The sequence below is a fragment of the Cynoglossus semilaevis genome, chromosome 12, assembly GCF_000523025.1.
Source record: "Cynoglossus semilaevis isolate Cse_v1.0 chromosome 12, Cse_v1.0, whole genome shotgun sequence".
Taxonomy (NCBI): domain Eukaryota; kingdom Metazoa; phylum Chordata; class Actinopteri; order Pleuronectiformes; family Cynoglossidae; genus Cynoglossus; species Cynoglossus semilaevis.
Window position 1 is genome coordinate 1,575,277 of NC_024318.1, and position 26,648 is coordinate 1,601,924.

Sequence of the window (26,648 nt, forward strand, 5' to 3'; positions counted from 1 at the left end):
TAGATTAATTTATGATTATTGATTGAGAAACAGCAGGTATTCAGTTGCTAATTCATGAAAACGGACTTACATGTAAGCTCATCTTAAAACAACAAGGACATAAAACAATAATGATGCTCATTTTCTATACATCAATAAAGGTTTGACAGTCATGGGAGCACAGTGCTTTTTTTTATTAATTGTGGATCAGCAGGGTAATGGGGTAACAAAAAGGACTTAATTAAAAGCTAGCAGGAGGAGAAGGATTGTTATGTGGGAGTAGGAGGAGTAAAGAGGAGGTGTAAGAGCAGTCAGATTAACCAAGGTTGGTGTGAGAGGGAGAGAGAGGGCAACACCCGGCAAGAAACAGAGCCACGGGCCACAGAGCAAGGTGGAGGGGAGGAAAAAGGGGAGAGGAAGACCTGTGGAAACAGAGGAAGACAGGACAAACAGTAAAAAAAATACTAACAGGATCCACAGCTGTGACTTCAGCACCCCCAACTGAACTCTCACCGTCAGGGCTTGGTTTTCATTTATGGAAATAACATTTTAAACATTTATGTTTTGTTGTTTTTTTTCCCAGTTTGGACTGGAGAGCAGCTGAAGGTGCTGAGAGGAACTGATGAAATGTGAAAACTTAAAGATGGGAGTGAAAATGATTAAGAGTCAAAGGTTAATGAGAAGGGAAGGTAAAGGAAAACATTCATTAAAAAGAAGGGAAAATGGTGATTACAGAAACATTCTCTGACAAAACCTGGGCTTTATAAACAGTATAAGTATAAGTATAAGTATAATCAAAAAACTGTAAAACTTTATTTCCTTATTAATTATCTCTATGTTGACATCTTATTTATATAAAACTAAAAAGATGGATACCAGTTTCATATGGGTTTGACCAGTACAGATTCTGAGTTTGAGAAGCTCATTAGCAGAGTTTAGCAGGGAATTTTTTTACTTTGTTTTTTTTAATTACATAGATACATATAATTAGCATCTGCTTTTTTAACCTGGCAACTAAGATGTACAAGATGAAGTGTTGTTTTTACTTTTTTAGAAGACCCTTATGTTAGCAGACCAGGTAAAGGTATCAGGTACTGATCTTGTATCACCAGCATATTGTGGTATCCTTGTATCGTAGCTTAGCTAAAACCTAAAGAATATCCAGTTTTATTGCAACAGAAACTATAGACAATGCAAATCTAATGAACTTTTCTATGACAAATAACAATAAAAAAAATCTGACATTGTGACTGTCTCTCTGTAAATTATAACAATGATATAATTTTCATAAAGAAAAAAAACTGTGACTTACCCGGTTTCCTTTAAGTCCTTGTGGTCCTACTAATCCCTGTAAAAAAAAAAAAAAACAGAACACATCACTTCATGTGATTTTAACTGGCTTTGGAATTTGGTTTAACAACAAATGTTTGTTGACACCATGATACCAATTTGACAGACAGACAATCAGGACTTGTAGAAAACTTAAAGAAAATGTATTTCCCAAAAAAAGAAAAATTAATTTTAGAGCATGGAAGCCCTCCACAAGACCTTCCCAGCATGAACCCTAACTTGGGAACATGACAGAGGTTCAACAGTTTAACTAAACTTACAGGGATTCCTTGAGGCCCAGTTGGTCCTGGTAATCCTCCGTCTCCCTTTTCACCCTGCAGTAAAAACAGCAATACGTGAAACATTTATTTTCTTCTCAGAGAAACCATGTTTTCAAATTTGTTTTTAGAACATGTGAATGGTGATCTGATCACATGTGGACAAATACACAACTGGGGCCAAAATGACCACAGGATCAGGCTGAATACCCTTGAAATTGACGGAACTGACTCAAGTACCAGTGATGGAATCAAGTACCAGTGACCTGTCAGGGTGGAATCTGGAAACAGAGATAAAGTCCAGTGTTTTATTCTTTACTGCAGTGATTTCCAACCACTGTGCCGTGGCCCACTAGTGTGCCGTGAGAGATCATTGGAAAAATTATCCAATTTCACTTAATTGTTACGAAAACTATTATTTATTTATTGCACATAATTTTTCTTTGTTTGTCAAAGCATGAAAGGCAGAACAATTTAATCCTCTTCTACTAGGGGGCAGCAGATGGCTATGAAAACTAAAAAAAAAAAAGATAATCAAAACTGTTGAAGAAGATCTTTGTGAGTATCTTTCTTTAATTCCTGTCATTCAAACTAATAAATTATTATATTTCATTACATATAGTTTTTGTGACAGTTTTGTTTGGTGGTGTACTGTGGTGTTGTTCCTGATGATTTGTGTGCCGTGGCTCAAAAACGTTAGGAAAAAAACTGTTTTACAAGACAACGATAAAGGAATCTCACACATGGCTCTTTTTGCATATGTCCTGTGACATGTTGGGAGTTCGTAGGTTTGTAGCAGTCAGACATAAACTCAGTAATGTATTGTCCACATGGAAAGAGACCACTTTTAATACTTAGCATAAACACACTCACTCTCTCTCCCTTTGGTCCTGCTGGTCCAGAAACACCTGCTGGTCCTATTAAACCCTTTGAAAGGAACAATTCAATATAAATAAAGAGACTGCAGATACTGATAGAAAAAAAAGGGAATGATAATGATCAAATCAGTACATCAACAAGCCGGTGTTGTGGACATTAACAAATACCACCATAGAGTATTTTTATTGGTACTAGTCCACATTTAAATTCAAAAAGGCACCAAACTTGTTGACGTACTGTTCAAAGTGTCAATGATAAAAAGGGGAGAAACTGAACAACATGTCAATGGCTGTAGTTTTCTGTCAGAATAGCAGGAGTGAAGAGGAAGACCTCACATCTCAGGCATTTCCAGCATGAACATTGCTGTCCACAGTCCACATGTACTGTGCATGGCAACATGCAGCATGGGCATCTCTGCATGCTCCTCCAGGAGTTTTAGCAAAATAAGGTTTTACTGGTACAGGAACAGGAAACAGTGGAAGCAGGGTTGAGGACTAAGGATGTGAGGGATCGACATTGGAATGATTTATTATACTGGAAGCTAAGTCACATTTCACTTCATATTTATATTAAATAAACCGAATGCTTAATCAGTCCATAAATTATTAACAGATAAAGAACATGAGCTTAGTGACAGCTGCAGTGGAGTAAGGATGTGATTGGCCAACATCGTGACACACTGTAGGTCACTGTAATTGAGGGTCCAGAGTCTGGATGTCTACTGTCATGGGTGGAACCTAAAATCATTGGTCCAGTATTTTTGTTGCCTTCCATTGTTCCTAATGTCATTCTGATTGTCGTGGTTGACACAGGAAACTTTAACAGGAGTTCCTCTGAGTCCTCAGACCTCAACCCTTAAAAATGACATCCTGACAGAGAGAGCTATTTCAGGAGAAGAAGGACAAGAAGACAGGACTGAACAGGACAAGCATGAAAGACAAGCGAGCTGACACTGACGCAAGCAAGACATGAAGCAAGCTGTTGCCGGGGGGTGGGGGGGAGGAGGAGGAAGAGCAGGAGAAGGGTGAAGGTGGGGGACAGGACATTGCGCCACTCACCACTGGACCCGGTCTGCCGTCTAACCCATGAGCCCCCTGTATAGCGTTGTACATAGTTAGAGCAGAGATGACGAGGGAAGAGATGGTGGAGAGGTGAGGGTAGGGGTGAGGAGGTGGGGGAAGGAGGAAGGGGAGGTGAGTGAAGCAGTGACTCAGTGATTTCAAAAACATTCAAATGATGACATGAATGGAAGGTGGTGGAGGTGGAGGTGAATGACAGGTACAACAATAAAATGTCAGTAAATGATTTTCCTGGAAGGCTGTGGGTGATGACATCATCACCAGGGTCAGACATCATTTTGTTGATTATAATTTATCATTTCTAGTTGAGTTCCCTCATGTGTGAAATGTTGATACAATTTTAGACAAACTGTACCAACAGGCAAAGTGATGTTTATCTGTTAACTTCCCATTCAAAAATCCATAGAGAAAATTAGGAATTTTAGCTTACACTGGCACAGCACTGACAAGTCATGTCATTTGGTCAATTTGTGTCACTAAAGTAAATAAAAAAATCAAACAATCAATCAACTATTAAAATAACACATCTGAACTGAATAAAACAGTAGTGGATTAATCACTGTAATAAGTTGATCATATTTCTCAATGGACTTTGGTATGGGAGGGATCATGATTTTGATACTCTGGTTTCTTATGTTAGGCTTGAATGAATGTTTTCAGGTTTGGTCTCTAAGTCCAAATCCTTTGTCTTCATAAGTCTGGCTCTGTTGTGTAAGGTCAGTAAATATCCAGAGGTTTATGATTATGTCAGTTTTCAGTAGAATCCCAAAGACATTCTACTATAACAGAGAAGCCTCGTAACTGCAAGTTTCAAACAAAGAAAAACAAACAATGACAAATTGTGTTTGAGTTGTGACTGTGATGAAATGGCTTCATCCAAGAAGTCCGTGAGAGCTGGAAGAAATATTCATGTTCTCAAGGTTGTATTTTAGCAAAATAAAAAATCATGGATGGGTTTAAAAAGTACAGATATGTAATGAGAGAAATAAAAATAGGAAAATGTGAAAGAGTAAACTTACAGGAAGTCCTAGATGACCTCGGTCTCCTTTGTCGCCCTTTTGCCCCGACGCTCCCTTTTCTCCTTTTATCCCAATACCCGGTTCTCCCTAATGAACATGTCAATCATTGGTGACTTTCAAAGTGGGAAATTGTAGGTCAATAAAAACATGGATTGTATTTGTTTATCTTATTTATACCTTAGGTCCTAAAAGTCCTTGTGATCCCTGGAATAAAAAAAGAAGAAAAGAGACAGATATGAATGAAAAGACAATCAGATCATAAAATGTTATTTCTTTAACACATTCAAATACTATTGACATATTTATTCATCGTATCGATGGAATCCAGTGAGTGTGGTGGATTTAAACATCAAACAACATTTAAACTCTGTGACTCACTGCTGGTCCAACAGGTCCTGGAGGTCCTGGAGGTCCTGGAGGACCATAGATCTGAAGACACACACATATATACTGTATAAGTCACACACTGTTCACCTGTCAGTTACTGTCTGATGTCAGTTACCGTCTGATCTCAGTTACCGTCTGATGTCAGTTACAGTCTGATGTCAGTTACCGTCTGATGTCAGTTACCATCTGATTCTCACCATTTCTGCCCTGGCTGTTTCTCCAGGTTCCCCTTTAGAACCCTGTGATAGTAGAACGACAACATATTGACACATGAAAAGTGTTAAATTTCTCATGTAAAAAAAAATCAGATAGTTTAAACAGTAGCTCAGATTGTTTTTGTATTTTCTCAAACAAAACTACACGTGTTCTACTCTTCCTCCTTTCTCAGACCAGACCCTGCATCCACAAGGATGAAGCCTGGGGGGTACCTTTGCTTTGCGTACCATTGAGCCAGGTAATCCAATGGGACCAGGGGCCCCTGTGGCCCCCTTTTCACCAGTAGGGCCATCTAAACCCTACAGAACAAGGAAGGGGAAATTAGGGTCACGACAAAGGTCGAGAACTTCAAATCAGGGATGGCTAAGCTGTCAGTTTGGTTTCAATAAACACACCATGAAATATCACATGACAAGAACCCTGGACATCCAAGAGTAAGGGTCAATGGAAAAAATACTTATATTTTGGTTCAGAGTGGAACTTTTTAAACTTTTTTTGTTTGGGAATTAGTTTAATATTTATCTTAAAAAAGAGACACAGACAACTGTGAAGTTTATATGACTGTCAAAAATCTAACGCTAGTTGACATGTTATGTATTGAAGCTACACTAACAGCAACTATTCTCAAAGAACGACTTGATAACAGCTGATGATGATACAGTGTGCTGTATCTGTAGAAGAAACCAGAGGCATCTGGCCTTCAAAACCAACAGAGAACAACGATGAAGAACTTCCTGTTTCTGGAGCAGAACTTTGACGAGCAATAAGACGAGGAAATGGGATTTGACCTGATTATGTCCTGATACATGCTCTATTTGTGGTTCTCGGCCACAGTGAAATAAAAGTTGAACTCTGTCTCTTTTCTGAAGCTTCTTCAAAGCCTCTAATTAGGTAATAAGAGAGGGGCAACTGAGGGAGGAGCTGAGGCTAATGACAGATGAGAGCATCTGCTGTGGATTAGGGAAGTCCAGACCATGATGGGACGGGATGAATAGTTGACACAGTTACTCACAGGTGATCCAGCTGGACCCATGTCTCCCTTGGGTCCTGGAAATCCCATGACGCCGTCTTCCCCTCTGGGACCTTGAGGACCAGCAGGACCTGCAGGACCAGGCTCTCCAGACTTCCCTCTGGGTCCCTGAGACAAGTGAAATCACAATGAAATAATTGTTTAGACCAGAGACTCTGGAGAAAAAGACCAGAAGAGAAATGAGACAGTTTCACAGAACGCCTGGACGAAGAGAATATTTTACATAACTTTCTGACACTTTTGTTATATTGTAGAAAACAGATTTTTTTTTTCATCTTCTTAACATTAGTATCAAATTACTAATGAAATCTGTGGAGAGAGTACAAAGTATTACCTTCTCGCCGTCCAGTCCTGGTGGACCTGGTAGACCAACTTCACCCTGTGTACAGTCCAAGGTTAGATACTTCCGAGTGTCTTTGAATGGACCCTGCAATCTGCCTTGATACTACTCCTCTGCAGTAATAATACACTACGAAATGCTTCATACCTTAACTCCAGGTCCTCCAGGAGGTCCTGGAGGTCCAGGTAATCCAGGAGGGCCCTATGAAAAAAAGGAAATGAAGTGAATTTTAAAAGTAATTTTGCATTTACACTTGCAGTGACACAGACTTACCATTAGGGGGATGTTGCGAATATCCTGTGAAAAAGTGTCAAATAAATGTAATTAATATTTCAGAATTAAATAGTTTTTCAACAGTTGAATGATAACGATTGTGACCCACATTTTCATTCTGGATTTCAGCTTTTCCTGGTTCTCCAGTTGGACCTGGTGGACCCTGGAGGGTGAAGTGGGATTTATTTATTAACTAAATATTTCAACCATCGTTATAAACAGAACAAAATCATGTGCACTAAAATAATGTTCAACTTAGACTTACTCTGGGACCAGCTGGGCCTTCAGGTCCTTCCTCCCCCTATAGGGTAAAAAGAGGAATGACATTTATTATACAATATAAATGTTAACAAAGTATGGCTTAATGTTAAAGTTTACCTTCACTCCCTGGTCGCCCTTATCACCCTGTGAAAATATATACAATGATCACAATGAGAGCCTGATGTGTAGTGCTCTTCGACCATTAATGCAGTGATTACATATATTATTGTGGAATATAAAACGGGATCGGGTCAGAAACTCTCAAATGCCATGTATCTTTGAAAGTCTCCTTACCTTGACTCCTACTGGTCCAGGAAGTCCTGGTGATCCTGGTTCTCCCTTGATGCCTTGGGCTGTACTGCTGGGCTCGCCCTTCTCACCCTGTCACAAACAAACACAACAAATAATTGACATGTGATTTTATTCATAATAACTTCAGGAGAACATGAACTTCTAGTTCTTGATGTTTGGTTGTTCACACCACACAGCTGGATGTACAAACACAGCAAACATTGTGTTAAAAACATCCAGAAATGAACAAACACACACAGTGTGTTTTCTTCAGTTGCAGCAATACATGTTTGAACTTTTTCTTTTGTTCCAGATATTTCTAGGGTTTAAATCTTATCAATCCTACAAGATGTTCTAAGATGAGGATGTGGATGAATGGACAACATCAAACTCCAATTATTCATAGTACCAGTGCCGTGTGTGTGTAGACCCAAAATGAACAGAAAGTACAAGATTTATTACTGTCAATTTAACCAATCCGATAACCAATAACTTTTCAACTAGTAACATGTGTCTTAAGGATGACATGAACTTGTGGACATGTGCCCAACACTTCAGTGGACGTTGATGTCTTTGACTGAAGTGATGACTGCTGTCCAGTTAGAGTGGAATGAGTACAACTGACAGGACAGACAGTGGACAGACAGTGGACAGACACTCAGTCCATGCCAGTCCTACCCTGTAGCCCCTCTTCCCAGGAATTCCAGGGATACCAGGGGTACCAGAGACACCTGCCTGACCCTTAGCAGCAGAGGAGAGAGACTTACATCAGCAAGTGATGAAACACGCACACACACACACACACATACACACACACACAGACTGGTCTTTGGGGGATTTTACCTTTAACCCAGGAGCTCCTGGGAAACCTGAGTCACCCTAGGACAGAGGTGATGAGATGTCGTCAACGTCAGTAGTGGGCAGAACAAAAGTTTGAAGCTTTAAAAATAACCTTTACGAATGTAACGGTGAATAACACACAAACCCAGCAGTCTTTCATGTCACGGTTCAGATCGTGATCTGTTCACAACTATAACTAATTCTGACTGGACTTTTTTTATTTGATTTTTAATCTGGACAGGTTCCGATCTGCTTTGATGAATATTACAAATATAAAAGGATGACCGAGGTCTGTTCAAATTAAGTCTGTGTTGAGGTCAGTGCCAGAATAAGACCTGGATTCACAGGGATAAAGTGGATCAGGAGTCAAATCATCCAATTAGACTAAATTCAATTAGGTCTGTTGTATTAAGTGCACAGGGTTCTTGTGGCCACCAGGGCTTCACTGCCTGGACAAAGGTATAATGAAAAACTAAAAACTGACACAAATAAATATCTGTCAGGGCCGCAAAGCCTCCAGGACCAGGACCAGAACCAGAACCAGGACCAGCACCAGGGCAATCTGGAATGGTTTTATATCTAGTTCTTAAAAATAGAAAGAAATACTGATACATTCCTAAATTAATGACTAGATGATTTAACAGATGATCTGCACACACAGCTGTGACCACACACACACACACACACAATATTAATTAGAGAGAGTTCTTATGTTCCAGTTTGTTCGCCCCTAACCCTAACTCCCCCTACCCCCAGATCTAAGTTTAGTCTGTGCTAAGATTTAATTTATCCTTAATATAACTCTGTGGAAATCCAGTGGAAATGGTTCACTACGTGACTAAACTACTAAACAACCATTTGAATATTTTCTGGAATATTGTATGTGTATTTATTGATAATACAACATAATGTGATTAATAACTGGTATATTATCACAGTTTAAAAATACCATTTTCTATCAGATACATGTAAAGACAATTATTTCATTCAGGACAGTAATGATTTATGTTGCAAACTGAGTCACACTGGTTGATAGTGTGATCTATATGATCTATATAGTGTTTCATTTACAACCGGCCCTTCAAGGGGAACTGTATTGGTGATGTGGCCCCTGGTGAAAATGAGTTTGACACCCTTGCTCTAGAGGGCACCCTTTGTGAAGCATTGTTACAAATAAACTCGCAATAGTTAAATAAACCACTTAAAACAAAAACTTCAGTCCTGTCCTGTTGATGCGTAGTATTTTACCAAAAAAGTGATCTTCGGAAGGGGTTTTGGTCGAGTGTGCGTTCTCTGTGGCCAGACCAAGTCTGCGTCTGCTGCTGCCAAATGACTTCAGTCTACAGAATGTCATCATTTGTGGTCTGAGCCCAGCACATTTCATGGTCTGATTGTGGTGTGCGCCACAAAAATTGAATTCCTGGCCCAGATTATTCCACTCAGGAGGGAAGCAGCAGGCGGAGAGATGAGATTTTATATCTCTATATAGAACAGATTTTCCTGGTTTTGGACCGAGGCCACAGGCTCCACATACTGTACCCTCACTATGCGGCAACGGCCTCTGCTAAAGCCATTTGTCTTTATTATTTAACAATAAAGTTCCGTTTCCACATCACTATTTCCTGTGGATACCAACAAGAATGCACTTTCCTTGAAGTTTTTTTACTGATTTGGATTTTTCTTCTTTTTTTCTTTCCCATCTGTGAGAGTTAATGAAGAAAACACACACAGAGAACACTTTGCTGCTGCTGCTGCTGCTGCTGCTGCTGCTATGCTATGAAGAAAGAAGGTCTGCTGCTGCTTTAGGTCAACAGGATCACCTGAGGTGTCACCACAGTTAGATGGAAGATATGAACTGCACTGATTAAAGCCACAGAGAAGGAGTTTGGTGTTGTATCTGCACATGATGGATTTGAGTAACATTAAAATGAAAATAATTGATTATAATCAATGTAAGAATATACTGTATATGTAACATTCTCAAGATGATTTTATTATTTTCTGTTTGGTTGTTTTAAGTTGTTTTATTTGTAGTTTATGTGTGTACATTTAAAGTCAAAACCTGTTTTGAAAGATATTTTTTTACACCAAAACTCATAGAGAAAACTGATAATTTTAGTGGCTGTGAACATTGAAGCTGCTGGTCTATTCTGGATTATTGTGGTTTATTTGAGTTGCACAGCATCATTCATTTAAAGAGTTCAAACCGCATGGTCACAAGTACAGACATTTGAATGCTGTGATGAAGTTGTTGTTAAAGCTGCAGGTCCAACTGCAGGTTGACTGTCTACAGAAAATGGTAACATTTCTATGTGAACTTTGGTGCAGGAGATGTAATGACAAACGCCACAGAACGATTTAACCTTCAGTCGGAGAATGGCATCTGACACGGAGTTAAGTCATCAAATATATTCTTAGGAAATCCTGCAGGTCCTAAGGTATTCAACAGTTTATTTAAAAAATAAAATTGCTAAAAGTTACTAAATTTTTCAAATTTTTTTTCTCCTTTTTGCAGCATCTCCACTGGAATAAAACAACACTCAGTAACAGACTTGATCACGTTCATGAAATCCCACAGAGGATTTCATGAATGTGATCAAGTCATTCATGTTAGAAGAAAAAAAAAAGGAAGCAGCTGCAGCTAAATTTAAACCCCAGTTAAATCTCACTTATCTAGACATCTATGATCTCATCGCCAAACATAAACAGACCTTGACATGCCACACACACACACAAAAACATTGTTGCTCTACCTTCTGGCCTCTCTCTCCAGGGAAGCCTCTCTTTCCTTCAACTCCCTACAGATGGAAGATGGACAGAGGAGCAGCTCAGACAGTCAGTACTGACTGGTCTATGAGCCTCTAAAAATGTCTAAGGCAGAGTTACTGTTGGTGACTTCAGTTTATGTTTTCTGGTTATTTTTACTGTTTTCTGTCAGATTTTTCTTTTACAGTGACTGTTATTTTTTATTTTATTTTAATGGTCAGTCGGTAAAATGTGGTGACAATGTTTGCACTCTAGTATTAATATCTATTTCGGATCAAATGTTTACATCATTCCTAATGAATAAAAAGCATTTGTGAAAGAACTGCGTATTTACAGGAGGAAGGTCTCTATGCAGCTTGAATATATATCAGAGTTGCACATATAAAAAAAAAGGGAAGCAACAACAGTGAAGTTTTAAATCTTACCTCAACGCCCTGGTCTCCTTTGTCTCCCTAAAAAAACAAAAAATTGAAAAAATAAATAAATAAACGCATTATGGCGCAAACAGAGAAAACCATATTTTTAGACCTATTAATAATTAGAATATGCAATTCTACTAATGACCAGCAAGATTATTGGAACTAGAATGTTACTTTGACGTGGCTTTTCTAAGAGAGGGTGGATATATTCATCTACATTATGATCTTCACAGTCAACAACTAATAATAACAGAAGTAGAAAACGCCACTAGAGGGAGACACCTTTAGATTAAGGTTTGTTTGAGCTTAATTTCTTGTCTTTCCACAGTGCTGGTATTGCTGTTGTATTGATGGACAAAAAAACCCAATGATGATGTGTTAAGGGACGATACAGAACATCTCCTGTCATCACCGCATGGTGGCGCTGTGAGCAGACACAGAGGAAAATGAAGGCATCCATTTGGACTTGTTTCTTTCCAAGTGGCCAAGTCTAATATTGACTCTCCTGTCAAATGACTGGTTATTCAGCTGCTGAGTTACTGCCTTCTTTAAATAAAGTACTTAAAAATGTACAAGAAAACATCAGTCTGAATTAATGACACATTAGAAAAGAAAACGATGGATTTTCCAGGTTGAAAAGGACTTTTTTAGCAGCAGGATAAAAGATCAAGTTCACGCAGGATAATGTCTAATATACATAGGAAATATATTTCACATGTCCTGTGAGAGCTGACCAATCAGCAGCTGGGTCTGAAGCTGAAGGAATATAAACTGTGTGGCTGTACGTGGTGAAAAGGTCAGAGAGGAAAACACTGTGTCCTTTCAGAGTTTACACAGAGACCAGTGTTTCTGATTGGTCCAAAGACCAGGTTACTGGAAGCTTCTGTACAAATGAGTGGCTTGTAAAATGTCAAACAAACTTCAATCACACCTGCTCTGAAATCAAAGCAGTTTCCTGTTTCTGTTTTATTATTTTTTCTTTAATGTTTTGTTGTGAGCGTCATAAAAACACAAAGCTGTGAATAAAAGGTCAAGTTCAGGGCAAAGGTCAAGGCCAAGAATGTCAACCTTGATTCTTGGACTCAAGACTCTGTGTATGTTTAATATTCAAGAAAAGCTAAGTTAATATTTAAATGTTGTAGGTTTTTTTTCTCTTAAAAATACATAAACTGTTGGTAAACTGTTCAGTGTGGTGACTTTGAAGATGAAGAGCAGTGTTTATTTGAAGGTCATTAGATCATCATTTAGATCCAGGCTGGACAAGATGTTTCACTGAAACCTCTCTGATCTCTAATGATGCCACAGAACAGCCTGGATTAGCGCACAGCAACAGTTGTTTGTGCATGCTTCTATGTGTATGTGTGTATGTGTGTGTGTGTGTGTGTGTGTGTGTGTATGTGTGTCTGTGTGTGTGTTCTCCAGAGGAAGTCACTTAAGCCATTGATGGAAAAGCGGGGGGTTAGGGGAGGGCGAGCACGTGGAGAGGCTCATTCTGACCCTGCGACTTCAAAGCCAAGGTTACATCTGCTGTCATGTCCCCAGTGTGTGTGTGTGTGTGTGTGTGTGTGTTCTGTGTACATCTCTGGGAATATTATGCAATAAATCAACAAACACTTTCCACGGATTAAATGCCAAAACCATAAATGTGGCAGCAGATGTTTCCTTTTGTGAAGTCGCAGCCTCTGGATTTATATGACGTTATCTCTAAACAGAATAACAAACTCCAAACCTCAAATAAAACAAAACAAAAAAATAATAACAGAGGACGCTGGAAAACAACGGAGGTTCTTGCCAATAACGGATGAGGCCATTCTACAGCCAATGTAATATAAACAGTTATGCTGAAGAGAGTGCAGTTTTAGTCACTAGCTTCAGGTCATCAAAAGTACTGATGTCAATTCAGTAAAAACTGATCCTATTTAGAGGAACACTCTTTGTCACAGAACTTAAACATTATAAGGTGCTGGGGTTTTTCTGCCCAGTGGGGGGAAGACCAAACTAATATCAACTGAACAGACTTACCTTTGACCCCAGGGGACCTGGCAGGCCAACGTCTCCTCGGTCACCCTGTGGAGAAACAGAGGTACTACATTTACTAGACCACTTAGGACATGATTTGTTTTTGAATTTTCTTGTCTTGATCGTGAAAGGTAGAATTCCGGACAAGGGATATAAAATTGTCTTTAAACAGGGACTTAACCACAAGAGTCCAAGTTGTTGATACACGACTACATTTAAACTCAGGCAGCTTGTTTCACCAGACAAAGAGAACACCTAGCACGTCTTCAGTAGATGTTCTGTTTTTTACCCAGTGTTGACATGAAATATGTCAGACTAAAAAACATATTCAACAGAACATCACTGTGTGACCTCCAGTCATTCTATAACCTGTAACATGGTTTCTGTGATAGTGAAGTCAAATGAAATAAAATACAACTTCCTCCTGCATCTACTTTAACTCCCGCAGACACTTGAAAGATAAGGATAAATCTGTTCCTCCTCACCTCAGGATATACACTCCATGGTCATTTCTTTGTTGTAGCAAAAAATGGGACTTAGAGGATGATGTGAACGACAGCCTTTTTTCCTGAGATAAATGTTTCATCTCATCAATCTGTTCAAGCTCTAACTGCTGTACTACTGCTCATTTTACAAAGGACACAGCCAGGAGGGAGCTCACCTTCTGTCCTGGAACTCCAGGCTCACCCTGGAGAAACAAACACACAGTAAGTAAAAATGCAGCCACTGTCACATCAACATGGAGACACACGTGAACAGAGAGCTGCAGGAAGTTTGCTGACTGGTCTTTGATTTGTGACCTGTGTTCTTCTGAAGTCTGTTACAGACTACAGTACTACAGTGAGCTACAGCAGATACAGCACGTCACTGACTCTGAATAAGGGACCATAAACAATGAATGAACTTTGTGTTGCTCTCTACAATAGGTCCCTTACTGGGGTCCCACTTATTTCGGGAGAAAATATGACATCATGGGCAGCAGAGGACCAGCAAATGCCAAATACCTGTGAACTACACATGCTCATTTTCTCTATGAAGTTTTGTAAATAAAAGTTATCAGTCATTAAGGTACCAAACCAGATTTGTTTCAACACTAGATACCAGGTGTGACATCTGTAAAAGTGATTCTGGAATCTTAGCATCTACACTGGTCTGTAGAAGAGGATGCATCATAATATTCAGATCAGCTGAGTAGATATCAACAGTGATCTTATTGTCAAAGTTGTTCAGAGTCTGCTCTGAAGTTCTCAGCAGCTGTGCACAGACCCACCGACAACACTATGACTTCACTGCCCCTGGTTCTTGTTTGTTTTATTTGGGCCTTAGCGTAAAATGTGCGCGTAATAACTCTGGATTCTACTATTCGACTATTTGTCCCGCCTGTAATTTCACTGTTTGGACAAGAAGAGAAATGTGTTTACCTTCAGTCCGGGTAAAAGCTGCAGCAACAACAGAGAAAGAGAAAGGAAAGGAGGAGGGTTGGGAGGCAGCAGGTAAATGTCACGCAACAAACTGTAACTAATAATTAGGTTCAGGGTGAAGGAAAACGATTTGGTTAAACCAACAAATATTTTTTCTTTACTTAAAAAAAATAATAAGCTATTTTGCTCAAGGTGCTCAAGGTTAAATAAACTAATAAATTAGGCACAAATAAGTACAAAAATGGCTAAAAACCAAAGGCAATACAACTATTAGTTAGGGTTAGCCACATAAAGCAAAATCAATAATAATTAACTCAAAGAATTGTCAAATTTTCATAGTTGTGTTGAAATTATTTCTGGTCACAAAAGTCTGTATGCAGAAATGTTGAGGAGAACCAGACTTACCCTGGGATCTTTTCCAGGTTTCCCTGGTTCACCTGGTTTACCCTGTGTGAAAGGAGCAACAGTTGATCAACATCAAACATCATCTACAAATATGTGAACAATAAAGAAAAATGTTTACAGTAAAAAAAATCAGGCTTGCACTCCCAAACCTGTCCTGAGGCTACTAGTCTGAGGCTAACTATTAGAGCTAATTGGCGTGGGAACACATTGTATTGCATTATTTTGCAATATAGACTAGCTTGCCATGAAAAAAGTCTTCAGAAGTAACATTTCCTTTTAACTTCAATTTATGCTCTAATAAAACTCTCAAGTTTGACTAAAACCCACCGGTGATCCACTTAATCCTGGGTTTCCTGACGGTCCTGGAGGACCTGGAGGCCCAGGGGGTCCTTGCGCTCCAGGCTCGCCCTGCTGAAAAGCCAAGAGTTAAAACCTGCTTTGGTGGAAACAGCATCATCGCACACTGCTCATGCTAACACAACAACATCAACGACACTAAACACAGTGCAGCAGTAAAGATGGAGGTGGTGCAAAGAGGAAGGTTAGAGGCGAAGAAACTCGAGTGGTTTTCAAGCTTCAGCACAAATTTAAATCTTAACATTGTGTTCTATGAGACCTTTTTTTTTTTTTTTTTTACTTTTTCTTTTTTCATACTGTGGCGTCTTGTGACCACAGACAGTCGTGATCATTTATTTTTAGTCTGGATCTCCTGCAGCTTCATGAAGATCAACAGCTGATCTGAGAATGAAGACCAGTGCCAGACCAAAGACCAGACTAAACAAAACCAAGGGAAGTAAATGGAAAAGGGGAAAAGAACGGAGTAAACTTACGTCAAAAAATTAAATTAAGAACTTCAGTTTAACAACATCTGCTGAAATTCCTTAGTCTCCCGGTGGTTTTCACACATTTCCTGGTCCACGCTTTTATTTTGGTGAAACAGGAAGTCAGTTTTCTGTTTTCAGCAGATTGGCTATTTTAGTTTGTATAAGCATTCAAATTCTAATGTATGAAATACAACAATTGTTCAAAATAGTTTACAGTTATTATTTATTTATTTGCAATTTACTTTATAGTTTCTTTTCCATGGTTCTGCACTAACCCTGCACTGCCCTTTCTCAATATTAGCTTCGTCAGAGCTAACTGTTTCTTCCTTTTACAGTATAAAGCATTTATGAAGTAACTTGTAGTAGCTTGGAGCATGTTTGTTAACTTATTATTTAATATATTTTGACAAATTTTGTAAAAATGTTTTTTATGTGTTTTAATAAACTTTGTGCCATCTCTCAGGACTTAGCCTCTGAGCTAACTTTAGCAATTAGCAATTCTAGGTGTTTGCATTCTGCATTTGTTAAGTGTTTAACATTGATGATATAAATTATAACCTGCCTCCTCAGCCTGAGTGATGAGGGTTTACAGCTAAAGCAGTGTGGTTTATTTTCACTTCTACTCCAGTTTAGACACGAGAAAACCACCTCAAAACTCAAAACCACCACAGGAGCAAAGGTTTCTGCCAAACTCCTGTTCTGAAAGTTTCCATCTCCATTAGCTCCATACTCCATCATATGATTTATGGCGTGTTGTTATGTTCACATACATGATTTATGTCCCTTCATGTTTGCACCTTTTTTTTCTCTTAAAGGTCATAAAGTATGGTGCTACAATTAACCTAACTCAGCCCCCATTTGGAAAACTCCTTGACAATTTTTATAATTATGATAAAGTAAAAGCAATTTTCTGATGTATTATTGGTAAACTTTAGGTGACTTGGAAATTTGTGATGTTTTAATGTTTAAAGTGATGGGTTGAAGGGTCAATATCTGTGATTGTTTATTATTATTTTTCTGAATATTTCCAAAATTAAAACAGTTCAGTTTTGTATGAATTTTTGGTTCTAGGTTCTGTCATTACAAATTCCACTGACAAGATGTTTTCACTAGTTTGTCTGATTCCTTTATTTACAGGTACAGGTAACAGATTTTTATCTTTTCAGGTTGGATCATTTTCAAAATTCTGATATTTGAAAATCCCTCATTGGCCCAGGTCTTTGAGTCTGGAACTTGTCTTTTTCAGTTTTTAAGAACAAACATCTACATTTAATGGTTGCATCTATCAATGTCACACAGCCCAGAAGTCTCCTGGTCTAATGCAGCACCAAACCCCCTCATGCCAGCGTCCAAAACTCAGTGTTTTAGGGTCAGCAGCCATTTGTGATCTGATCCAGGTCTACAAACAGTGTGATATCCAAATAAGTCAATGTGGTTTTTGTCTGCCCAAAGAAAGTCCTGCCAACACTGAACAGACCCTCACCCCCTCCCCTCCCAAATTAAAATTACTTCAAATATTTATTTAGTTTTATAAGATAAAGGGTTTAGGGACCTAATTTATAAAACCATAATACATTTAAGACATGTTTTAAAAGACAAGTTTGAGAAAACAATATTTTCTCTCTGTTTTATACAAAACTAAAAATGTTCTTTGGCATTATTTAAATTCTCCAAAACAATTCTAATATTAAGTGGATTTACTTATTTTTAATGTCAGTTTGTAATTTCTGCAAAAGCACTAAATAATTCCTTTAATAAACATATTATATTAAACATTTATTACACTTTTAACAGAGTTTTAACAGTGTGTGTTTTTGCTTTGTTTGTACTTCAGTAAAACTGACGATATAAAGCAGCAGAAGCCAAACTTTGGTTATTGGCAGCAACAATAAGGGGTGGGGATGTTGGCGACAGGTGACGGCGGTCAGCATCCACAGGGCGGAGACAGAGAGCAGAAGGAGTAAAGGCTAAGACAGAGGGAGAGAGAGAATTGTACCTTGAGGCGTTTTAGGATTAGAGGGCTTATTGAGGGCATGTTTCGCACGGTGATGGGCAACATCTGCCAGGTGGGGGTGAGGAGGGGAGAGGAGAAGAGAGAGTCACAAAGCACAGGTGGCCACCGCCGGGTGTCAGGAGGCCAGATAGAAGGAAACAGGGCAGTGATGGAGGTAGGAAAAGAAAAAAAGAGAAATAGAACATGAGAGTGAAAGGCAAGAAAAAGGGAAAACAGGCAAAGTTGAAAAGGTCCACAAAAAGAAGAAAATAGAGGCAGCAGCATGGCAAACTATGGGCCTGGAAGAAGATAGAGAGGTTTGATAGTTCCTAATGCCCTTCTCTGGTCAGAAAAGACATGAATGTGTTCAAATTTTGTACTGCTCACATTCAAAGTCAGCGATCTGACCTAGAACCAGGCCCTTAGATTGCAGCGGAGCAGAGGTGGACGCCATGTCTTGCCACAAAGAGAGTAACAATAGAGGGCAGTATAGAGTTTAAACACATCCAGCACTTACTGTGGCCAACTGTCCAACACAGGGCTGTACAATACGTCGCTTCTGTTGAAATGACCAGCATAATCATAATCAGGTTTAGGAGAAGGCAGTAAAGGTGAGGCTCCGCCCACCACCACAGAAACACTGCCTTCAGCAACCTAACAATCTTCCCTCACAGACACCAAGTAGAACCAGCAGCATGTAACTTGCCTACTTCACCACTTAACATACATATTTCCATAACTCTTACTTTAAAAGGTCAGATATCATTAAATGAAAAACCTAAAAACACACAACTATTCAATTCATGGACTGTATATGAGAAATGGACTTGAAATGGTTGTTGTTGTAAAATGACCAGAGGAGAACCTCTTGACTTGTTCATCACTCTTCCCAGACATTAAGCTATGCAATAAATGCAGGTGTCATCTGCATACAGTCTGACTGGAAAGGAACGTATTATCAGAAAACAAAAGAAAATCTCTACTCACATGATGAGACCAACTATATAACTTAGCCTATAGTAGCTAACCTTTTTGTAACTTGACTGCTTCCACTGAACATCTTTGACCTATCTACGAAATCAATGTCCAAGTCCATTTCTAATAAATAGTCTATTTGCAATATACATTCCAAATTATTTTAATCCTCAAATCAAATAATATCTATGGAAATATGTACTGTAGGTTATGAGTAAATGTTGCAGTAAAAGTAGGCAAGTTTTCTGCTTCATCCCTCGCCGTTCCCACTGTCCACCACAGAAACACAGTTTTTAAAATGGATCAGAGCAAGAGCCAAGATATGCCAACATTATATGGGAAAGTATGTGCAAAAAGATTTTTGAAAATACAACACTTTGCTTCAAAGCGTTTTTAAAATTACGGTTAGATAAATCATTAATTTTAATAATTATTTTATAAGTATTTTGACAATATCATGATAATCGTGATAAAGAACTTTTGCTTCTAAAATAAAGTCTTTTTTTAAATAAACATTTTAAATATAAAAAACACTAGGTTCCATTGGGTCCAATTTAAAAACAAAAACAAAAACACGAAGGGTATTTAATTAATAGCAGTTTTTTCCAATAATTTTTAGCACATGGGCAATGTATTTCTTCTATTATACTGGGTGGAGAGGAGATAGTGGAGGCGAGCCTTGGCTCAAGAATGCTGGCTCTCTTTGCGGCACGACTTGGTGACACCCCAGCTGAGGGTTTTTGTTTCTTCACCCACAAACCTTTAACATCAGAGAATGAGTGGAGCGTAAGGCCGCCAGGGTTTTCAGAGGAAGGTCCTGCACAAAATTTTCCTACACAGCAGGGGAGTGGTCATTACAGTTAGAGCTGGAATCCAACCATAAAGCAGCCACACCACAGCTGAGACCCTACGACACAGGTCCAGTGTGAAAGATAGTGGCGGACATGACGGCAGAAGTAGCACTCAAAACCCAATTCTGACTTTTCATTAACAATTAACAATCATTAACATGTTGCATTCTGCCAGCTTACCACTGGATGCCACTAAATCCTTCACACTGAATCATGACCATAAATGACCTGAACCACCTTCAGATACTTCTCTGACGCTCCTCGATTACTTATACAATAGAACGGTCCCGTCCTTTGAAGCTTCTATGTGTGTCCTGTAAGCTTCACACACAAGTGCTGTTCCAAAAGACACATGATATGAAGCTGAACCAATGCTAATAATTAGATTCCCTCACCTTAGCCTAGCTTTACCAACCCTTTCACCTGGCAAACACTAACTAACTGTTTTGCTATAAAGAACGCTCCTAATGCCAATTATTGTGGATATTTTAGCTTGAAAACTCAACTCAACTAACCCTAACCACCCTCTCCTAAACGCCCCCTAGTGGGTTTACACTGTATGGACCGCCTGTACATACTGCTGCAACGAGCCACTGGGGAGGAGGAGGAAGACAAGCATATTAAAAACAAATATGACACACATACCCTCCCTCCCCCTTCCTCGCTCTCCTTTTTCAGAAGCTGCTCAGACCTGAGGCCTTTTTCCTGTACAGAGATCTGTATCACATGATGCTTTACTAATAAAAGCTCATGAAAACACTCAGTGTTGTTATTTTCAGGGAGGGGGGGCTGATAATAACTGCAGTGGTTTAATAACTGAAAGGTAGAATTACACTGGAAATGGACTCAGCTATCTGAAAAATCACAGGAGACTCATTCCTGGCAGCGCTACACACCGCCGGCTCTTATCATGTCGGGACCGTTAGCTGCTGGTAATTAGTTGTTATTAGCTGCTCTCTGTTTTTTTTCTTTAACGACTTCAAGCCCGAAGCCAAACAGCTACAGATTTCTGCATGTGCAACCCATCAACTGACATTTGTAGAACTCTTCCTCTGGTCCAGTGAAACTCTCTGTAATGTTCTCATCAGGATTGTAGCAACAAAGGGAGATGATTTGGAGCCACAGGTTTAACCAACCTCTGCACAAAAAGGAAGACTTTCAGCACACCCTCTAAGGGTGCAATTTGAGTTAGTTTTTTTTTTATGTTGTTTGAAAATCCCCTCATATCAGAGGCAGTTTCTGACACAACAAACCACTGTTTACTGCTGTGGGAGGACAGTTAAGCAGATTAGAAGTTCAATTTCATAAAAAAAGGTCCAAGAACCTTTCAAATATTTGAGATGTTGACCAGACAGTTCTTAACACTTTAGCAGAAACAGAAGATTTTTTTTTAAACATCGGTTTTCCACATACAGTAAATGCTTTCTTACCCGATGGGTGTAATCACCACATACGCCCTGCAGAGAAAAGGAAAAACGGACTTGGTCAAAACTGGACACAGAAAATGTGAAAGATTATTTGCAAATTTATTCTGAAATATATTGGATGTTTTTAAACCTCATGTCAAGAATTGATTCATTAAAAATTAAATATCTTAGAACTTAAATCAAACAATTCAAGTTATTTTTTAGATAAAATATATGTCTCACCTTCTCTCCTTTAGGTCCAGGTTCACCCTAAGTTGAAAAATGTCAATGTCAGTATTCGACAATTTGGTTGATGAGTTAAAAATGTTGATGAGTTCAGACCATGGGACACTTACTGGCTGTCCTTTAAGACCGCGCTGACCCTAAAACACAGCATCAGAGCAGTCAATATAAAGCTCAACATTGAAATACTGCCTTGTGTGGTCAGTTTGTGTTACTGACATACTGACACATTTTAAATGTGGGTCAGGAATATGTGGGTCCCATTATGTAGGTCCTATAGTGAATTGATCAAAAAAATGTTGGCTTTTTTTTTCGCCTTTTCTTGGATTTAAATCCTGATACTAATATACTATATACAATGATCTTGTCCACTTATGGATATACAGGCCACATTTTCATGGTCATGTGTTATACCAGACAGAGCGGTTAATCTAACAAAAAGCTGGAGAGAAAATCCAGTTTAAACTGAAACTCTAAGGCGAGATATTCAGAAAAGTAATTGTGGGAAAAGTCATTTATTGGGATAAATGGGCCAAATGACAGGTTTTGTCAGATGGGCTTAAATTAAATCTCACAATTAAGTCATGGAGTGTTCAAAGAGGCGTTCAGTGTTGACATTAATGTAAAGCAAATCAAAAAATCCTCACCAAGTCTCCCTTCGGTCCGTTTTGTCCCTGTTTAAACATAAAGCAGTGAATGAAAAGCAGATTAAGTGACTTCAGTAATCTCAGCTGATTGATTTAATTATTGATTAATCTCAGCTGATTGATTTAATCATTGATTGATCTCAGCTGATTGATCGTTGCTGTTATTTTCTTGGAGACCCTCTGAGTGAGCCGTATGCCCTGCTATAATGAACCTAATGACAGTAATAGAGATTTTATTACAATCATAAGCATCATTATTCCTAGCTGAATTATTGCTCATTACATCTGCTGACCACAGAGGTCTGGATGCTGAAAGAATGCTCAGATTTTAGAATTTTTGAATCCAGAGGAAAACTCACAGGTTTCCCGTCCAAGCCAATCGGACCCTGGGATGAAAACAGAGAGGGAGATCTTTTTAGAGTCTACAGGACTGTGATGACGCAGGTGAGCAGAAGGAAACAGAAGAGGAGTGTGGTGGGAGGGGAACTTACTGGAAAGCCTGGAAACCCTCTTGTTCCAGGTTGTCCCTGGAGAGAAGCAAAAAAAAAATAAGTTAGGTATGAAAGGTTGGTATACAATGATGTTGTTTTTTAATGCAAAATTTTATGAATATTTGAAAATTCCATCCATCATCCATCCATTTTCATTCGCTTATCCTTTAACGGGTCATGGGGGCAGCGGTCTCTATGACCGCCACCCAGATCACACTGCACCGTACCAACCCCCCTGAACCTTCCTGCAGATGGTGAGTCCACTGGAAGGTACCAACCGCCCTTACCGGGATTTGATCTTGCCCAGGAGGTGAACCCTGGGGTTTCACACCAATGACAGAGACATTGCCTCTGGACCAAAGCACCACTATTTGAAAATTAAACTATTAAAATAATATTGCTGGGCTGTCAAACAATTCAATGTTTTCTCTGGTGACCTTTAACCCTCCTTGACTGTTTCTTAATGTTTTTACTGACTCTTCTTAGTTTAAGACATTGACTCCTACTGGTGACACCCCTTCCCCCATTGCCCTCCCCTCTGCTGTTCCTCATTAGGACTGCCTTTCACCATCCAGGAAGCGTGGGTACACACAGGCACACACAGGTACCCACGGTAATAGGCATCAATTACAGAAGCAGATGTGGCCCATTTAGGGGGACACTCTCCTCTGGGTGAATTATGTCACTTTTAGGGCTTTATTGAAATTAAAAGGGGAGAAAAAGAAGAAGAAAATCCCCAGGTTGATCCTCCAGGTCATTTAGGTTTAAATCAGAGTCAAACTGACAACCTGGTGGACAAACACTGACCCATCTGGACCAGGATGAGGTTTCTCCTTTTACTTCTTGATAAAACAGCCCAGACTAATGAGGGTCTAATGACTGCTGACCACTGCTGCTGTCTCCACACAGTCTGTAAAAAAAGACTATTATTCTATAATTTGTGGTGAAAATCCGACAGCCTTCATTGAAGAAGGTTTATTTTAGGCCTGAACCCTGAAATCCCTTCAATCTGGAGAGAAGAATCGTCTGGTTCATCACAAAGAGCCGTCAGTGTCTGAGGACTTGACGTCTAAAGCAGGGATTCATTGAAAATACTAATGTAATAATAATAATAATTTGTGATGAAACTGAAGTAGAGCTGCAGGGACAACTGACTGGAACCAGGAATCTGGTTGGGCTGGATTCAACTGTGATGCCATCCTACAGCCCACAGACACTGGAGCCTCAACCACATGTTTAGTTACTGTGACGATTGGTTAGAACGAGATGAAGAAGTATAAAATACTTACAGGAGGTCCTCTTGGCCCGATGATGGACAGACCTGGTTCTCCTGGCGCTCCCTGTGGACCAAAAGAGAAAAAGTTAAGATTTACTCGTTTTAATTTCTGTGTTTTTTATGAAGGTTATCACATCCATGCTTTTCCTTCAAGCTGTAAGCAGCAGCAGCAGGAAGTGGAATTACAAAATCTGACATTTCAAACTACTTTAACTACTACAACAACTGAGACGGTTGTTCCTTAATGATAGTTTGAAAGAATCATTACTATTTAAACTGACATTTTTGTTGTTTCTGGTCTAAATTGAGAATTTTATTTTTATTTTAGCTTTTTATGATTTTTTTCAGTTTTTGTGTCAAAGTTTGAGGCTTTTTTTAAAAAAAAATTCCTATTCACTAATGTTAAGCTTTTATTGACAAATCTTTAAACTTTAGCCAAACCACTAAAGTTGTTTTTTACAGAGGTTGAGATGATGATTTTCATACACAAGTTTTGAAAATTCTACCAATTATTTTACAGGGACAATAAATAAAAGTTCAAACATTTCAAGGTCATTCTTTTCATAAAAGTTGGATCTTTTCTCACTCTGGTTTGAACACTTCCTCAGTGAAGTCAACTGAGGGAAAGCCACACGTCTGAACTGGTCTACACTCATTTCCCACAAGTCCATTCAGTTCAACCCAGAGTCTCTGAGGGCAGAGTCTGTTCACAGTGATGTGAATAAAAGATTGTTCTGTCCACGCCCTGACAACACTGGCAGATTTATTTTTGCACTTTATGAAGTTAAATCGCCTGCAGCTACAATAAACCTCCAGTCAAATTCCATTTTCACCTTCAGGCCCATATCTGCCTTTTACCCTGCTGTCTGTCAGCTGGTATTTATACAGTACAAAATTCAGTGTCACAGAGGGCTGAGGTTTTCACTGTGGTCAGGACACAGTTATTTGTCTCCATCAACGCTGTTAACTTTCAAACTCTCCTTGTGTCCTGATGCCGTGGCCTCAATAAACCTGTCCCTGCTCTTCCTTTGGGGAGCCCTAAATTAGACACTTTTGTGACAAATTGTTGCTATTGTGTTTCAGTGAGTAAAGAGTGCAGGTAATCCAACCAGGGTGGGAAACCATTTATAGAATGTGATCCTGATGCTGCTTTAAAAATACAGACCAGACTTCCTGATATAAATCACACGTAAGCGGCAGATACACACACACACACACACACACAAAGCTGCACCAATGATAACGCCCAGCATCTCCGCAGCCTCTCATATGACACAACCCTTTTTATAAGTCGCTCTAAAACTCATCCAAATCAGGATGAACAGCAAACAGTAACAAAGGTCATCAAACAGTATCAAGAACTGGACGGGGTGAGGTTCCAGTTGGTGTTTGGCAACGCCAACATGACTTCCCCTTTGTTTGAAATGGTGTCAGGACTGATGAGGACCGAGTTCCTGAGCAAATGCAGATGAACTGTGTCAAACGTTGAACAAAGTCACTGAGGAACCAAGATGAGCAGAGAATGAAATGTTGTTTTACAGTCTGTAAAGTTAAAGTTAGAACTGCTTGATCTGTGTCCAGACCTCCTGAGCCTCCGCTGCTAAAACTAGCATCAAACAGACGTGCTGTCCATCACTCACCACGTACGTATTTACCACTCAGGTTTGTGTCGCTCTGTCTACTGATCACCATCTCACACAACAGTCCATAAGAAAAATTAACAACTTTTCTCACCATCTTATGTGCAGGAGCTGCTGGACTACTACTGCCCCATGTGGTCATTTTGTGTCTTTGACGTAAATCTGACCTAAATCTCCCCTCACTGCATGGCCCGTCAACACCTACAAACATTAACGGTTTGGGTCTTTTAATTTTACTCTATGTCCATGTCTTATACAGAGTTTGGGTGAGTCGACAGCAGAAATGTTTCTCTGAACAAAAGAAATCCAACGTATGTGACCTTTAGTTGTGCAAAGTTCTCCTTCTAAACTTACCTTCTCCCCTGCTTGTCCTTTCAAGCCCTGAGATCAGTCACAGCAGAAACAGAAGCATGCAAGAAGGTGTGAGGGGATGGGGGGCGGAGGGGAGGGGCAAAAAGACAGCAGAGGCACAAGAGTGGGAGAGAGAGAGAGGGGGGGGGAGCAGGGTTAGAGTCATGGAGATGGTTCAGGACATGCAACATCTGCCAGGACTAATGATGGGGAAGGGTCTGAGTCAGGGGGCTAGTATTCAGGTTTGTATGAGTAACATGGGAATCAGGGTGGGTTCACACTTACAGGACTCTCAGAGTCACAGGATGTGATGCTGTGTGTTTAACACTACAGCGAATCTCTGATCAGGGCTGAATTTAACGCCTCAAAACAAATCAAAACATTTCACACTGGAATTCAAAGTAAGACTATGACCCCAAATATTTGAATAAAGACTTAAGTTTCTAGGAATCTTAACTTAATTGTCTAAATATAAATGCATTTATTTATTTGTTTGTTTTTACATCTGAGCACACAAAAATTGCTGCATAATTTAATGGGATTCTTTATGTTGATAATTGTTTAAAAAAAAAGTTTGCATCTATAGCAGTGGCACAATATGACCACACGAGGCAGCAGAGCTGTGTGCCTGTGAGTCAAAGACTATGACTTTATCTATGAACTTTACAGTAGTGGCATAATTATTCAATGAAACTAAACATTCTTTGGTTTCCAGTTAAA

General features: G+C 39.3%; 1 protein-coding gene across 23 annotated transcripts in view; it reads right to left on the reverse strand.

Annotated features, from left to right (window-relative positions):
- The window catches only part of col13a1 (collagen, type XIII, alpha 1), a 73,954-nt gene that overhangs the window by 6,698 nt on the left and 40,608 nt on the right, over window positions 1-26,648 (reverse strand). For 5 of the 23 annotated variants that reach the window (XM_025060887.1, XM_025060890.1, XM_025060885.1 and 2 more), the window contains 35 exons: window positions 25,932-25,958; window positions 23,951-24,001; window positions 22,662-22,697; window positions 22,530-22,556; window positions 22,171-22,197; window positions 21,637-21,663; window positions 21,524-21,550; window positions 21,305-21,331; window positions 19,784-19,855; window positions 15,559-15,642; window positions 15,232-15,273; window positions 14,827-14,844; window positions 14,067-14,093; window positions 13,409-13,453; window positions 11,393-11,419; window positions 10,955-10,999; window positions 8,205-8,240; window positions 8,040-8,102; window positions 7,365-7,451; window positions 7,188-7,214; window positions 7,075-7,110; window positions 6,919-6,972; window positions 6,810-6,833; window positions 6,684-6,737; window positions 6,531-6,575; window positions 6,179-6,304; window positions 5,394-5,465; window positions 5,148-5,189; window positions 4,942-4,992; window positions 4,741-4,767; window positions 4,564-4,650; window positions 3,524-3,559; window positions 2,460-2,513; window positions 1,590-1,643; window positions 1,292-1,327 (listed from right to left, as the gene is read on the reverse strand). In XM_025060887.1, coding sequence (XP_024916655.1) covers window positions 1,292-1,327; window positions 1,590-1,643; window positions 2,460-2,513; window positions 3,524-3,559; window positions 4,564-4,650; window positions 4,741-4,767; window positions 4,942-4,992; window positions 5,148-5,189; window positions 5,394-5,465; window positions 6,179-6,304; window positions 6,531-6,575; window positions 6,684-6,737; window positions 6,810-6,833; window positions 6,919-6,972; window positions 7,075-7,110; window positions 7,188-7,214; window positions 7,365-7,451; window positions 8,040-8,102; window positions 8,205-8,240; window positions 10,955-10,999; window positions 11,393-11,419; window positions 13,409-13,453; window positions 14,067-14,093; window positions 14,827-14,844; window positions 15,232-15,273; window positions 15,559-15,642; window positions 19,784-19,855; window positions 21,305-21,331; window positions 21,524-21,550; window positions 21,637-21,663; window positions 22,171-22,197; window positions 22,530-22,556; window positions 22,662-22,697; window positions 23,951-24,001; window positions 25,932-25,958 — 1,620 coding nt within the window. Of the gene's footprint in view, window positions 1-1,291; window positions 1,328-1,589; window positions 1,644-2,459; window positions 2,514-3,523; window positions 3,560-4,563; window positions 4,651-4,740; window positions 4,768-4,941; window positions 4,993-5,147; window positions 5,190-5,393; window positions 5,466-6,178; window positions 6,305-6,530; window positions 6,576-6,683; window positions 6,738-6,809; window positions 6,834-6,918; window positions 6,973-7,074; window positions 7,111-7,187; window positions 7,215-7,364; window positions 7,452-8,039; window positions 8,103-8,204; window positions 8,241-10,954; window positions 11,000-11,392; window positions 11,420-13,408; window positions 13,454-14,066; window positions 14,094-14,826; window positions 14,845-15,231; window positions 15,274-15,558; window positions 15,643-18,051; window positions 18,115-18,565; window positions 18,608-19,783; window positions 19,856-21,304; window positions 21,332-21,523; window positions 21,551-21,636; window positions 21,664-22,170; window positions 22,198-22,529; window positions 22,557-22,661; window positions 22,698-23,950; window positions 24,002-25,931; window positions 25,959-26,648 lie in introns of all 23 variants that reach the window. The other 18 variants (XM_025060893.1, XM_025060895.1, XM_025060903.1 and 15 more) reach the window with 16 other exon arrangements.